The sequence below is a fragment of the Delphinapterus leucas genome, chromosome 5 (assembly GCF_059928025.1).
Source record: "Delphinapterus leucas isolate spDelLeu-1000000601 "Yukka" chromosome 5, BTC_Dleu_Yukka2, whole genome shotgun sequence".
Classification (NCBI taxonomy): Eukaryota; Metazoa; Chordata; class Mammalia; order Artiodactyla; family Monodontidae; genus Delphinapterus; species Delphinapterus leucas.
This window is the reverse complement of record NC_143133.1, coordinates 52,760,830-52,777,514: the sequence shown is the minus strand read 5'-3', so window position 1 is coordinate 52,777,514 and position 16,685 is coordinate 52,760,830. Positions and strand designations below refer to the sequence as shown.

The window sequence follows — 16,685 nt, the reverse complement described above, 5'->3', positions numbered from 1 at the left end:
TTTGTACGATCTCTAAACTCTCTCTATATGGTACATATTTCTAATAACGATGAATAACAAACGATATTTGAGATACAATTTCATAAGTTTTTTAGTAAGGGACACCAGCATTAAGAAGCTATGGGGTTCTAGACTCATGACAACATCCTATCAGTTATATTATTCCTTCTCTCTCCAAAGCTTATCTTCTTTCAGATTCCTTCCTTTCACAATTCTATTATTTATAATAACAATCTGAGCAACAAGACTTATTAAGCACTTAATGGAATGGAAATAACATTTGAGGTTTTACACAACATCCATTTTAAACACAAATAATGCATGATACAAAATAACAATGTTGATCTGGTGCTAGAGATCAAATTTGGAATTAAGCTATCACTCTAATGTCTAGAGGATGAGTGAACAAATTCAATTTTAAGATGTAGGTTGACTTCATAATTTAGGAAAACTCAGAAATCAAAAACCATAAGCTTTTTCTAGAAACACAAAATTCCATGTTATTATACCAAGATCTTAAATAATTAAACTTCAATATATAAAAGGATACATTAAAATAAAGTCAATGTTTAATACTAAAAGAGAAGCACTAGTGGCAAGGGAAAAATCTGAAAATCATTTATATTTGTCTTTGAAGTATTCGGTGTGATTTTTATTTTTCTAATTAAGTTGGGCCAGCACTGCTGTAGCACTTTCTGAATATACTCAGATAAAATGAAGGCAGTACAGAAAATGCTCGTGGCAGGAAAATGCCCTCCTGATTACATTTTTAAAGGCGTGTAACAAATAAACAGCCAGTTGTTTAAATGTATATTATCAAGGCTGATTGTAAAGTTGCCTTTTAAGAGTTAACTGATTTCTATTAAATGCCTGAGCTATTGGATATAAACTAAGGCAAAATCATTATCACTTATTTTTTCAAGCCCAAGACCACATTATATTACTTTTAAAGGATTTATAATTATATTATTTTAAAGTATGAACCTATAATGTTATAGATCTTTTATTTTATCTTAAGAATCAGCCAAATACATGTTTTTGAGTTTCCCATGTAACCATCTCCTTACCCTCCTTTATCTTTCCTCCTTGCTCTACGTTTTATTACCTCAAGACAATTAACTGCCTGATGTTACATAGATACATAATCCTTTACAGGAAATTCCAAAACCTGAAAAGCTTTGAAAACCAAAGTTTTTTCATAACTGACTTAGTGGCAGAAATCTGTCCTGACTTGAACTCATTTGGTAGCAAAATCTGATCTGACCTGAATAGACATGAGACTATTTATAGTCCTTATTTATCACACTTAGTGTAAAAATTCATACATTTTGCTACATTAATATTAATGTGTATAATTACAAGGTGCTGTAAGACAATGGTAAGGATATTAAATAACATACAAATATGCATGAATTACCTTTCTAAAATTTGAAAAATGTGAATTCCAAAACATATCTTCCCCAGGTTTTGGAGAAGGGATTATGGACCTGTATTTATCTGTAATACTATCATCTTGCCATGAGGGCAGAACTTTATCTTATTCATTGTTTTATCCCCTGGGCCTAGAATTGTGCCTGACACATAGTAAACACTCAATAAATATTTGTTGAATAATCAAAATAAAGAATCACATTGAATTAATAGAAGTGGAGTTCAAAACAGAAAGGAACAAGAATATGTCTTCAGGGCAGTAATATCCAAATGAAGTTATAATTTATATAGGTCATGAATCTCTTATTTGCAACTGTGAAATACAAAAATCTTCAAAAAAAGTTTTGTCATTACTGCTTATTTTCTGAAGCTTCAGGCTTTCTTACAAAATTGAGAAACAGCTATTGACTTATTAGATCCCAAATTAGAATAAAAAGAAATATTTAAAGGAAAAACATTTTTAAAGAAAAGCAGAGCGCCACAGCAGACTTTGAATTCCTTAAGGTAAAGATGCTTTTTGTATTATTTTATCATTTAGTAAAGTAACTGGCACATAGTAGGTACTCAATATATACTGTTAGAATGAACATTAAAAAAGAAGAATTGGGATTTTTTCCATTTAATAAAGATATGTTGAGCACCCTTCTCAGGCCAGTCATTATGCTAGGTGTAAAAAAGAGCAGGACAAGAGACACAGTCTTTTCTTGCCTTCATGAAACAGACTTTAGCGGGGAAGGCAGATGTTTAAATACTACTTTATTTTTATGTTTAAATACTTAAACTTTAAACTATATTTATGTTTAAATACTTAACTTTATTTAAAAAATAAAGTTCCAGGTACTATGGATCACAAAAAAAGAAGTACCTAAACTAAACTGTAAGGTTATGGAAGATCTATAAAGCTTAGACAGTTATGGCTGAACAGTAGAGTGTGAAGAACAGTGCCACCAAGCTTTGTAGGCCTAATCAAGGACTCTGTACATTTTTCCAAGGGCAATGAAAAGCATTGAGGGGTTTTAGAAAAAGGAGTGATATTCCATTTGGACTTTTAACTCAGACTTCTATTTACTGAGTACTTACTATGTGCCTAATCAAGGACTCTGTACATTTTCCCAAGGGCAATGAAAAGCATTGAGGGGTTTTAGAAAAAGGAGTGATATTCCATTTGGACTTTTAACTCAGACTTCTATTTACTGAGTACTTACTATGTGCCTAATCAAGGACTCTGTACATTTTTCCAAGGGCAATGAAAAGCATTGAGGGGTTTTAGAAAAAGGAGTGATATTTCATTTGGACTTTTAACTCAGACTTCTATTTACTGAGTACTTACTATGTGCCTGGCATATTATCTTGTTCAGTCCTCACAAAATAGGCTTTATGCTTCCAAGTTGTATGTAGGAGCTGGTGGTCGATCAGCATCCCTATGTAGAACAACTAGTAGAACCAACCAAACAAACAAAAATCCAAATATCTGAAGACAGAAAAGAGTTGTTGAGAGAACAAGAACTAGAGAAACAGAAAGAGAAAAAAATCTTGAGAGACGAACTGGCTTCTGCAGCAACATTTTCCCTGGGATCATTATTCTGAGCATGAACAGAAGGCTGAGAATCAGGACAAACCCAGTACAAAGCCTGGTGGAGGGCTACCAAGGTTGGACAGAGAAATAAGCAGAGGTGTTGCATAGACTTGGAGATCTTACGCACATGGCCAGTTTTCTCAAGAAACTTTTTGAATACTAGAACTCTGTGGGGTAGAAGGTTACAAACCTAAGCATGAAACCTGTGAAAAAGTTTTTTAGCAGTCTGACAAGAAAAAGGTTAGAGTCTGGGACCCAAAGGGCAAAGACCCTTAGAGTATATCAAATTCTTAGCTGAAAACTTGTGAGAGCCAGGAAAGAACCAGAGGAAAATTGAGCCTGAAAGTAAAACTCAGCCTCAAACCAGCATACTCCCTAACTGGATTAAGGAAATCAGTCACAGGACTATCTGCCCAGTGGAGGGGAGAGTGAACCCTCAAAAAAGGAGGCATTACAGTTTTTTGGACACAATGTCTGGCAACAAATAAAAGTTACTAGGCATGCCAGCAGACAAAATCAGATGAATAAAAGATAAGAGAAAATAACACCATAGATAGAGATCCACATATGATCCAGATTTTGGTGTTAACTGACAAAGACTTTAAAACAATTGAGTTATATTTTTTTAAAAGAGAAAAACTGGACAAAGTAGATGAAAAGCAGGTAATTTTACCTGAGAACTGGAATCAATAAAAGAGAACCATTTGGAAATTTTAGAATTGAAAAATACACTAAATGTAAATAAGAATTCATTAGATGGATTTACCAAGAGATATAAAATAGCATAAAACGGGATTGGTGAATTGAAAGAAGGCCAAAAGAAAATTTCCAAACTGAAGCACAGAGGAAAAAAATAATGTAAAGTAAAGAAAAAGAGTACTAGAGATAAGTAAGACTCAGTGAAAAATCTAATAGGCGTACAAATTGGAGTCTCAGAAAGAAAGGAGAGAAAAATGTGGCAGAACAAATATTCAAACAGATAATGACCAAGAATTTTTCAAAACTGGAGAAAGATATCAACCCCAGATTTAAGAAGCCCCACAAACTCAAACCAGAATAAATTAAATGATAATAATAATAATGCAAACAACAATAATAACACACCAAGGCACATCCTAACAAGACTGCTGAAAATCAAAGATAGAAAATGTTAAAACAGCCAGAGTGAAGGTGAGGGACATACATTCAGTGGATAACAAAAAGCCTGATGGCTGACTTTACAACAGAAAACAAAGAGGCCAGAAAGCAATGAAATGTCTCAACAGGCTGACAAAAAAATTACTGACAACTTTGAAATTTATGCACAGAAAAAAAAAAATCCTTCAAAAATAAAGACATCATCAGACAAGTAAAACTGAGCAGCTTGTCACCCAGAAACTTGCACTGAAACAAATACTAAAAAGGGTTGTTATAGCAGAAGAAAAATAATCCCAGGGTAAATACAGAAAAGCAGGAGGGAATAAGGAGAAACAAAAAGGATAAAAATTGGTTAAAAATGAGTAAATATTACTTTTTTTCTTTCTTAAGATAGTCTTAACTTTCCCATTCAGGCAGTTCGGCTACAAATCAGAAGCAATCAGAATCGAGGTCAGAGGATTTCGACTCCTTTCTGAAAAATCACATAATGAATGCACTGATGCTGGCAATACCATTAAAAATACTAAAATGCAAAACCAAAAAAACCAAAAATAAACCCCAGCAAATACTGACTAAATACTTATGCTACAAAAGAATAATAGCAATGTCTTGTGGAATTTAAAATAAAATGCATAACAAAAATAACACAAAGGAAAGAGGTGTAAATAAGTAAAGTGTTCTAAGTTCTAGCATTACATTACAGGGAAACAGTAAAAAAAAAAAAATTAGTTTATTCAAGACTACAATTAATCAAGAATAAATGCTGTAACCTCTAGGGTAGCTACATAAATAACAGTAAAATAATGTGTAACTATCACATTAATGGAGACAAAAATAGAACAACAAAAATATTTGAATAAAATCTGAATAATCCAAAAGAATACAAGAAAAGAGAGAAAGCAGAATGTGAAGCAAATGTATCAAATTAAAAAACCAAATATTAAGACCAGAAATATAAAACCAAATATATCAGTAAATTCATTAAATGTAAATATACTAAGTAATAAAATAAAAAGATTTGTCAGCCTGGATTTAAAAAACAACTATACAAGGACACTGATGCAGAAAGGGTGAAAATAAAAGTATGGAAAAAGTCATACCATGCAACCACTAACCAAAAAAAGCTGTTGTGGCTATACTAACATTGGACAAAACAGACTTTAAGGCGAGAACCTTATTAGAGATAAAGAAGGACATTTCATAAAGATTAAGGGGTTAATCCACCAGGAAGCTATCACAATATAAAGCTATATACAACCAATGAAATAGCCTTAAAATTAAAATAAATTTAAAAATTTAGAGAATTAAAAGAAATAGACAAATATACAAGCATGATGGGAGATTTAAACATATATCTTTGAATAGCTGGTAACAAACAGAAAAAAATTCAATAAGATTATAGAAAAGCTGAACAGCATAACTGACACCTGGAATTCAGTGACATATATAGCCAACCTGACCCAACAGTAACAGATACACATTATTTACAAGTGCATGTGGAACACGCAGCAAAATTGACTACATACTAGATTGTAAAGCAAGCCTCAACAAATTTTAAAATAGTTAATCAGTCAGAGAACGTTCTCTGACAACACTGACATTAACCTGGAAATCAATAACATTGACATGATACTATACATAGAAAATCTTAAAGATGCCACCAGAAAACAAGAGCTCATCAATGAATAGAATAAAGTTGAAGGATACAAAATTAACATACAGAAATCTATTGCATTTCTGTATACTAACAACAATCAGAAAGAGAAATTAAGGAAACAATCCCATTTACCATCACATCAAAACCAATAAAATACCTCGGAATAAACCTACCTAAGGAAGTAAAAGACCTATACTCAGAAAACTGCTAGACATTCTTGAAAGAAACTGAAGACAACACAAACAGATGGAAAGATACACCGTGTTCTTGAATTGGAAGAATCAATATTGTCAAAATAACCATACTACCCAAGGCAATCTACAGGTTCAGTGCAATCCCTATCAAAATACCAATGGCATTTTTCACAGAACTAGAACAAATAATTTTAAAATTTGTATGGAAATACAAAAGACCTCAAACAGCCAAGAAAATCTTGAGAAAAAGAACAGAGCTGAGGAATCATGCTCCCTGACTTCATACTACAAAGTTACAGTAATCAAAACAGTATAGTATTGGCACAAAAACAGACACATAGGGCTTCCCTGGTGGCACAGTGGTTGAGAGTCCACCTGCCAATGCAGGGGACACGGGTTTGTGCCCTGGTCCGGGAAGATCCCACATGCCGCGGAGCGGCTGGGCCTGTGAGCCATGGCCGCTGAGCCTGCACGTCCGGAGCCTGTGCTCCACAATGGGAGAGGCCACAACAGTGAGAGGTCCGTGTACCGCAAAAAAAAAAAACAAAAAAAAAAACAGACACATATATCAATGCAACATGATAGACAGCCCAGAAATAAACCCACACACTTAAGGTCAATTAATCTGCAACAAAGGAGGCAAGAATATACAACAGAGAAAAAACAGTCTCTTCAATAAGTGGTACTGGGAAACCTGGACAGCTACATGTAAAAAAACAAATTTGAACATTCTGTAACACCATATACAAAAATAAACTCAAAATGAATTAAAGACCTAAATGTAAGACCAGATACTATAAAACTCCTAGAGAAAAATATAAGCAGAACACTCTTTGACATAAATCACAGCAATAATTTTTTGGATCCATCTCCTAAATCATAGGAAATAAAAGCAAATAAACAAATGCAGTCTAATTAAATTTAAAAGCTTTGGCAAAGCAAAGAAAACCATTGACAAAGCAAAAAGACAACCTACTGAATGGGAGAAAATATTCGCAAACAATATGTCTGATAAGGGATTAATATGCAACATATATAAACAGCTCATACAACTCAATATAAAAAAACACTACCTGATTAAAAAATGGGCAGAACAACTGAATAGACATTTTTTAAAAGAAGAAATGCAGATGGCCAAAAGGCACATGAAAAGATGCTCAACATTGTTAATCATCAGGGAAATGCACATCGAAAGCTCATACCTGTCAGAATAGTTATCATGAAGAACACAAGTTACAAATGTTGGCGAGGATGTGGAGAAAAGGGAACCCTCCTACACTGTTAGTGGGAATGTAAATTGGTACAGCCACTATGGAAAACAGTATGGCAGTTTCTCAAAAAACTAAAAATAGAACTACCATATGATCCAGCAATTCCACTCCTGGGTACATATCCAGAAAAACCAAAAACACTAATTCCAAAAGATACATGCACCTCAATGTTCATAGCAGCATTATTTGCAATTGCCAAGATATGGAAGCCACCTAAGTGTTCATCATTAGATGAATGGATAAAGAAGATGGGAGATTTTATATATATATATATTATATATACACACACATATACACACACACACACACACACACACACACACACACATATATATGCATGCAATGGAATACTACTTAGCCATAAAAAGAACAAAATTTTGCCATTTGCAGCAATATCGATGGACTTGGAAGTCATTATGCTAAGTGAAATAGGTCATACAGAAAGACAAATGCTATATGATATCACTTATATGTGAAATCTAAAAAATTTTTAAACTAGTGAATAAACAAAAAAGAAGCATACTCACAGATACAGAAAACAAACTAGTCATTACCAGTGGGGAGAGGGAAGGGAGGAGCAATATAGGAGTAGGGGATTAAGAGGTATAAACTATTAGGTATAAAATAACTACAAGGATATATTGTACCACGTGGTGAATATAGCCAATATTTTATAACAACTATAAGTGGAGTACAACTTTTAAAAATTGTGAATCACTATATTTTACACCTATAACATAATATTGTACAGTAACTGTACTTCGAAAAAAGTACAAAAAAAAAAGAAAATATTATGAAATATCATGAAATATCATGAAATCCATGATCTAGTTTTCCATCTCAAGAAACTAAAAAAAGAACAGCAAATCAATCCCAAAGAAAATAGGAGAAAATTAATAATAAAGATGTGATCCAAAATTAAGAGAAAACTGCAAAGCTAAAACTGGTTCTTTGATGAGATCAATTAAATAGATAAACACCTAGCAAAACTGTTCAAAGACACATATGCACACAAATTTTCATAATCAGAAACTGTGACAGACTTTTCAGACATTATAAAGAAATAATAGCTTATTATAGACAACTTTAAGCCAATTATTTATATCATTTAAATGAACAAATTCTTTGAAAAACACAATTTATCAAAGCTGACAATAGAAGGAATAGAAAATCTGAATACTCCTATATCTATTAAAAATTGAATCTGTTCTTTAAAATCTTTCCAACACAATGCTGAAGCAGAACAAAACTGGAGGACTGACAACTTCAACTTATTATAAAGCTACCAAAATCAAGACGATGTGGCAATGTTAAAAAATAGACAAGTAGATCAATGGAATAGAGACTCAGAAATACCAACACAAACATAGTCAACTGATCTTTGAAAAAAGAGCAAAGGCAATTCAATGGAGCAAAGACAGTCTTTTCAACAAATTGTACTGGAACAACTGGTCATCCACATGCAAAAAAAAAAGAAAAAAAAGGATCATAAATGTAAAACCCAGATCCATAAGACTTCTAAAAGATAACATAGGATAAAATCTAAGTTTGGTGATTAATTCTTAGACATAACACCAAAAGCATGATCCATAAAAGAAAAAAATTGATAAGTTGGACTTCATTAAAATTAAAAACTTCTCTGAGAAAGATACTGCTAAGAGAATGAAAAGACTGGCCACAAATTGGGAGAAGATATTTGCAAAGCACATATCTGATAAAGGACTTGTACCCAAAACATAAAACAGACTCCTAAAACTCAACAATAAGAACACCCAATTAAAAATGGGCAAAAGACCTGAAGGGACACCTCACCAAAGAAGACATACAGACGGCAAATAAACATATGAAAAGATATTCAATATCACATGTCACTAGGGAATTGCAGATTAAAACAGTGAGATATCAGAACACACCTCTCAGAATGGCCAAAATCTAAAACACTGATAACACCAAACGCGGGTGAGAATGTACAGCAACAGGAACTCTCAATCAGTGCTGGTGAGAATGCAAAAATGGTATAGCCACAATGGAAGACAAGTTGTCAGTTTCTACCAAATTTTTACCATACAAGCCAGAAATCATGCTTCTTGGTATTTACCAAAATTAGCTGAAAACTTATGTCAACACAAAAATCTACCCAGGAATGTTTATACCAGTTTTATTCATAACTGCCAATCTTGGAAGCAACCAAGATGTCCTTCAACAGATAGTGAATGTATAAACAAATTGATACATCCCCACAATATAATATTATTCAGGAAAAAAAAAGCTATCAAGAAACAAAAAGACATACAGTAACATAACGGACATTGCCAAGTGAAAGAAGTCAATTTGAAGAAGCTACATACTGTTATGATTACAACTATAGGACATTCTCAAAGGCAAAACTATAGAGACAGTAAAAACCAAGTGGTTGCCAGGGGCTTGGAAGGAGGGAGGGATGCATAGGTGGAGCACAGGGAATTTTTTTTAGGACTGTAAAACTATTCTGTAAGATACTGGAATAGTAGATACACGGTATCATACATTTGTCAAAACCCATAGACCTGTACAACACAAACAGTGAACCCTGATGAAAACTGTGGACTTTAATAATAATGTATCAATATCGATTGGTCCACCAATAGTAACAAATGTACCACACTAATGCAAGATGCCAATAATAAGGGAAACAGTATATAAGGAAAGGGGATGTATGGGAACTCTGTACCTTTTACTTAATTTTTCTGTAAGCCTAAAACCATTCTAAAAAATAAAGTCTACTAATTAAAAACAAAACACAACAAAATAAAAAACCTTCTCAAAAGAAAATCTGAGACACAGGCTTCAGTGGAGAATTCTTCCAAACATTTAAGAAAGAAATAACACAGTTAAACATTTTTGTATCAAATAGAAAAGAAAAAAGGTGGGAACACTTCCCTACCATTTTATCAGGCCAGTATAACCTTGATATAAAACTTGTCAAAGACATTACAAGAAAGGAAAATTACAGACCAATCTTTCTCCCTGACGTAGATTCAATCCTTCAGCACTTACTATTGGACTTCTGCTAATGCATAGGATGTGGACAGCCAGAATAAGGAACATCACTCCCACCCTAACAATGAGAAAAAGTGGTATAATCTACAAAATCATAACTTTTCAACTCACCAAAAAACTGAAGTTTTAAGACAATCAAGTGAACTAAATTCCAAAGAGTAACAAGCCCCTCTAAAGACAGATGGGACTCCAGACTATTTCATATTTGGCAAAGCACAGGAGGAAAAGGAGGCTACCGAAGAATTCAGCTAAAATTGTTAACTGTTATTGATGAAATGTGGGCTAGCATGTCAGTTGAGAAACACTGGGAGCTCAGAACCCAAGGGGAATTCACACTCACTTGCATGCTCTCTTCCATAGGTCTCCATCAGGACGGAGAGCAGGGACTGCAGAGAGCCCCCTTCTGTGGCACAGGTGTGCAAGAAAGGATAGGCTACCACTACAAAACAAGCATGCAACCATGCCACCTTGCCCAAACTCTCCTCTCATTTGAGGAAGAGGCCTTAAACCTCTGAGGGAGGCAATAATTTGTTGCTTCTGGGGGTGAGATAGATACAAAAACTGTCTTCCTCGCGGAAACATAAGAAAACTCTCACGGGCCCCAAATCCTGTACCAGTACATAGCAGAGGTAAGCCACAACTAGAAAGAGGCAGGAATCTCTCTTTCACCCATTATTTGCCACAAGGCGAAGTTTGGCTGCCAAAAGCAGAAGAGAAAGGAACATTGTCAAAGACCCACTCCCAAGGCACCTGGACTGAGACAGGACCAGGAGGACAGAAAACGCCTGTATCTACCATGAGCTTAGGACTGAGTAACAAACAACAGACTACTGCTGAGGAAGGGATCAGAGCATGGAGAGAGACCTCCCTCTGTGGCACAGGCAAACGAGACAAATGAAAACTGAGGATACAGACACTGAGAAAAACCCTCCAGTACCCCAGGACTATTTCTAAGCACAAAGTTACAGCAGCCCACTGAATTTCAAGCTTGTGGTACACTGAAGCTAATGACAGTAATAACAAAACTCAAGCCTAGCTTAGCTCCTGACTGTACTGACTGAAGCCTCCATACTCAGTAAAGATATAGAACACTTGAACAAAATTGTCAATATACTTGACCTAATTGACATGTATAGTACAGTAACAGCAGAATGCTCATGCTTTCCAAGGGCATGTGGAACATTCAACAAGATAATCTGAATGGCCTCACACATGTTTTAAAAATTAAATTCTTTATTAAAAAATGTTCCTGTGAGCTTCCCTGGTGGCGCAGTGGTTGAGAGTCTGCCTGTCGATGCAGGGGACACGGGCTCGTGCCCCGGTCTGGGAAGATCCCACATGCCGTGGAGCGGCTGGGCCCGTGAGCCATGGCCGCTGAGCCTGCGCGTCCAGAGCCTGTGCTCCGCAACGGGAGAGGCCACAGCAGTGAGAGGCCCGCGTACCGCAAAAAAAAAAAAAAAAAAAAAAAGTTCCTGCAAAGAAAACTCCAGCCCCCAATAACGTTATTGGGAATTCTACCAAACATTTAAGGAGGAAATAATATCAATTCTATACAAATTCTTCCAGAAAACAGGAGAGAAGGGAACACTTCTCAACTCAGTTTAAGAGATCAGCATTACCTGATATCAAATCTAGACAAAGATGTTAAAGTAAAACTATAAACCAATATCCTTTATAAAAATACTCACAAAATCTTCAACAAAGTATTAGCAAGTTGAATCAAGAAATATATAAGGACAATGCATTATAGCCAAGTAGAATTTATCTTAGGAATGCAAAATTGGTTCAACAATCAAAACCAAATAGTATTATTCACCATATCAACATATATTAAAAAATCACATGAGCAGATACAAGAAAAGTATTTAACAAAATTCAACATCAATTAGTAATAAAACACTCAGAAAACCAGGAATAGAAGAGAGCTTCTTCAACCTAACAAAAAGCATCTATAAAACATTGCACTGGTGTCACTAGCCAGTGTAACAAGGCAAGAAAAAGAACTAAAAGGCACACTGATTGGAAAGGAAGAAGTAAAACATCTTTATTCGCAAATGACACATATACTTGGAAAATACTAAGCAATCTACAAAAACGGTACTATAACTAACAAGTAAGTTTAGTAAGTCCCCAGGATACATGGTAAATATACAAATATCAATTTTATTTCTGTATACTAACAACAAGTAATTGGAAATTGAAATGAGAAAAAAAGTCAGCATGTTAATAGCATCAAAAAAACATGAAATACTTGGGGAAAATCTTAATAAAATATGTGCAATATTTGTGCACTTAACTATAAAACAGTGATGAGAGAAAATGCAGATAAGAATAAATGGAGACACAAAGCATGTTCATTGGCCAGAAAATTCAATACTGTTAAGATGTCAAGTCTCCCCAAATTGATCTCTACATTCAACATAACCCCAATACAAATCCCAGTAAGTTTTTTGTAGTAATTTACAAGATAATTCTAAAATTCATAAGGCAAAGTACCTAGAGTAGTCAAAACAATATTGAAAAAGAGAAACAAAGTTGGACGACTAATTACCTGATTTCAAGACTTACTATAAAGTTATAAAAATCAAAATAGTGTGGTATTAGCATAATAATAGACAAATAGATCGATGGAACAGAATAGAGTAAGAAATATTTGCGCATGCACACATGCACGTGTGTGTGTGTGTGTGTATACTAAATCAATTTTCAGCAAAGGTGCCAAGAAAATTAGTGGAGAAAGGATAGATTTGTCAACAAATAAGTACTAGAAATAGGTATGGTATTAGACATACACATGCAAAAAACAACAACAACAAAAAGCTTTACATTACATCATATACAAATATTGACTTAAAATGGATTCTAGATCTAAATGTGCAAGCTAAAACTAATAAAACTTCTAGAACAAAACATAGGAGAAGCTTTTTTTTCTTTTCTTTTTTTTAAACATATGGAATTTATCGTTTTCTGGTTTTCCCTCCTGACATGATCCATTTATTTTTTTTTATTTTTATTTTTTAACATCTTTGTTGGAGTATAATTGCTTTACAATGGTGTGTTAGTTTCTGCTTTATAACAAAGTGAATCAGTTATACATATACATATGTTCCCATAGCTCTTCCCTCTTGCGTCTCCCTCCCTCCCACCCTCCCTATCCCACCCCTCTAGGTGGTCACAAAGCACTGAGCTGATCTCCCTGTGCTATGATACGGCTGCTTCCCACTAGCTATCTACTTTACGTTCGGTAGTGTATATATGTCCATGCCACTCTCTCACTTTGTCACAGCTTACCCTTCCCCTTCCCCATATCTTCAAGTCCATTCTCTAGTAGGTCTGTGTCTTTATTCCCGTTTTACCCCTAGGTTCTTCATGACCTTTTTTTTTTTTTCTTAGATTCCATATATATGTGTTAGCATACAGTATTTGTTTTTCTCTTTCTGACTTACTTCACTCTGTATGACAGACTCTAGGTCCATCCACCTCACTACAAATAACTCAATTTCGTTTCTTTTTATGGCTGAGTAATATTCCATTGTATATATGTGCCACATCTTCTTTATCCATTCATCTGTTGATGGGCGCTTAGGTTGCTTCCATGTCGTGGCTATTGTAAATAGAGCTGCAATGAACATTTTGGTACCTGACTCTTTTGGAATTATGGTTTTCTCAGGGTATATGCCCAGTAGTGGGATTGCTGGGTTGTATGGTAGTTCTATTTTTAGTTTTTTAAGGAACCTCCATACTGTGGAGAAGCTTTTTGAGACCTTGGGGGAGGCAAAGATTCTTAGGCAGGGCACAAAAAGCACAAATCATGAAAGAAATTGATAAAAATGTATGTGTTCTAAATTTCTGCTCTTTGAAAGACCCAGTTAAGAAAATGAAAAGATAAACCACAGACTGGGAGAAAGTATTTGCAAGCTGCATATATGATAAGGGACTTATGCCATATATAAAGAATCCTTACAATTCAACAATATGAGAACAAACACAATTTTTTTTAATAGGCAAAAGATTTGAACAGACTACTTCACCAAAGGAGATATAAACATTTGATAAGATGCTCAATATCTTTAGTCATTTGGCAAATGCAGTTAAAGCCACAATGGGATATCATTATGCTCCTACTAGAGGAGTGTAATTATAAATAAAAATTAATTAATTAAAAACTGACATCAAGCACTAGCAAGGATGCAAAACAATCCTTATAACTGCTGGTGGAAATGCAAAATAATACAGCCACTTTGGAAAAGTTTGGCAGATTCTTATAGACATACACTTACCATACAGCTCAGCAATTCCACTCCTAGGTATTTATCCAAGAGAAAAGAAAACTAAAAACCAAAACAAAGGGCTTCCCTGGTGGCGCAGCGGTTGAGACTCCACCTGCCGATGCAGGGGACACGGGTTCGTGCCCCGGTCCGGGAAGATCCCACATGCCGCGGAGCGGCTGGGCCCGTGAGCCATGGCCGCTGAGCCTGCGCGTCCGGAACCTGTGCTCCGCAACGCGAGAGGCCACAGCTGTGAGAGGCCCGCGTACCGCAAAAAAAAAAAACCAAAAACCTATACCAGAAAACATGTATTGGCTTTACTCATAATCTCTATAAACAGAAACAACCCATAGCTCTATAACCAAAACTGCCCAGCAACCAATGAATGGATAAACAAATCGTAGTACATCCAAACAATGAAATATTACTCAACAATAAAAAGGAACAGAACTACTGAAATACCAACAACACGAATGAATTTCAAAAGCATTATGCAAAATGACAGAAACCAGGCACAAAATTTTACATACTGTATGATTCCATTTATCACATTCACAAAAAAAAGGGAAAGATCTCCTGATCAATCTCTGCATCCAAAGAACTTAGCATATTAGAAAATACTCGATAAACGCCCAGTGGACGGTTAGACGGGCAATCATTGCAGGGAGGGTAGAGTGCAAGAAGGTGATATATAGACGCGAAAGCCAAAATGTACCTGGGGGCTCAAACCCACCTACAGGATGGAAAAAGTAGTCCAACCTACCTCCACTGACGCCAGCAGCTTAAAAAATTAGACCCTGTAAAGGACTACAATATGAATGAATAGCCTCAGCGGTTCTCTGGCCTGAAGAAAGGCGTGACGTGCCCCACCTTTCTTTAAAAAAAAAAAAAAAAAAAAAATCTATCACTCTCACGCCCGAAGCTGAGCAAGTGGAGCTTACACCTGGAAGGGAGGTTTTTCCCTGCCCAGGAGCGGAGCTGGAGAGACCCGAGGCGGGCTTCGGCTTAGGTCAGCGGGGTGCAGAAGGAGGCCGAAGCACCGCCACGGCCCCGCTGGTCTCCATCCCTTCCCACTCAGCCTCACTTACCCAGGCCTGCCGTTCCAACTGAGCGTACAAATTGGAGCCCTTGAGCTTTTGGACTATCTGGGCAATAATGAGAGCGAGATCCGACTCCTCCTGCAACATTTCCCCTGTCCTAGCCCGCCAAGCAGCGGGGGCAGGCCGCTAGCGGGGAGAGAACCGGCTACGTACGGGGTCCCAATCAGGGCCAGTGACACTTCTCGGGGACCTTATTACGCAGGGACTCCTCCAGCGGGCGTTACCAGGCAACTGCCGGGCCGTGTGTCCGTTCCTCTCTGGTCCCCCCCACGCCTGAAGGTTCCAGCCCCTGCGTTCCGCTGGCAGAAAACGACCTGCGGGGTGGGGGGAGGGGAGTAGCTTTTCACTCCATTGTTCCTGCTTGGTCTGTTGTTGAAACGCAAGAGGAGGAGCTCTTTCCTCTAGAGCCACAGCGCCTCTGATGCACCAGGGGAAATCAGAAAGTTGTGTATTTTGTGTTTTATTATAAAGGAAAATAATAGGAAAATATTGTAAAGGAAAATAATAACCTTCCAATCTCTACAGAACCAGGGCAGTGCACACAAAGACATTGCAAATGACTTCCAAAAATTATGAGGCTGTGATGCTAGCTGTGTGAACTTGGGCGAGGTGCTTAAATTTCAGAACTCAGTTTCCGCCTTAGTAAAATAATACCCAGTTGACAAGATGCTCTGATGATTAGCTGAGGTAACAATTGTGAGGGGGCCTAGTACTATACTTAGCACTCCATTTTTTCCCCCTTCTCTTTCTGTTCTCTGGGGTCTTATGCCAGGAATAAATAGACAGCATCTCCTTATCTAACAGCTACAACTTAACCAAGAAGCATTTATTGATAGGTTTTCTGTGAAGCATTGGCAATTCCAGGATAGCTAAGACATTGTCCCAGCCTTAAGGAATGTGCCATCTAGATTTCTCTTCTTCCATGCAGTCATTCGTTCAATCAAAAATCAATTCAAAATTCATTCAGCTTTCAACCAATTGAGCATTTACATACAAGAAACTGTGGACACAA

At 36.1% G+C, this 16,685-nt stretch overlaps 1 protein-coding gene across 1 annotated transcript in view; it reads right to left on the bottom strand.

Moving 5' to 3' along the window:
* Positions 1-15,883, bottom strand: part of TBC1D19 (TBC1 domain family member 19) — a 155,776-nt gene extending 139,893 nt beyond the window's left edge. Inside the window, exon 1 of the mRNA XM_022566430.2 lies at positions 15,662-15,883. Within this exon, the coding sequence (XP_022422138.1) occupies positions 15,662-15,760 (99 nt within the window). The 5' untranslated portion in view covers positions 15,761-15,883. The remainder of the gene's footprint in view (positions 1-15,661) is intronic.
* Between the last annotated feature and the right edge of the window lie 802 nt (positions 15,884-16,685).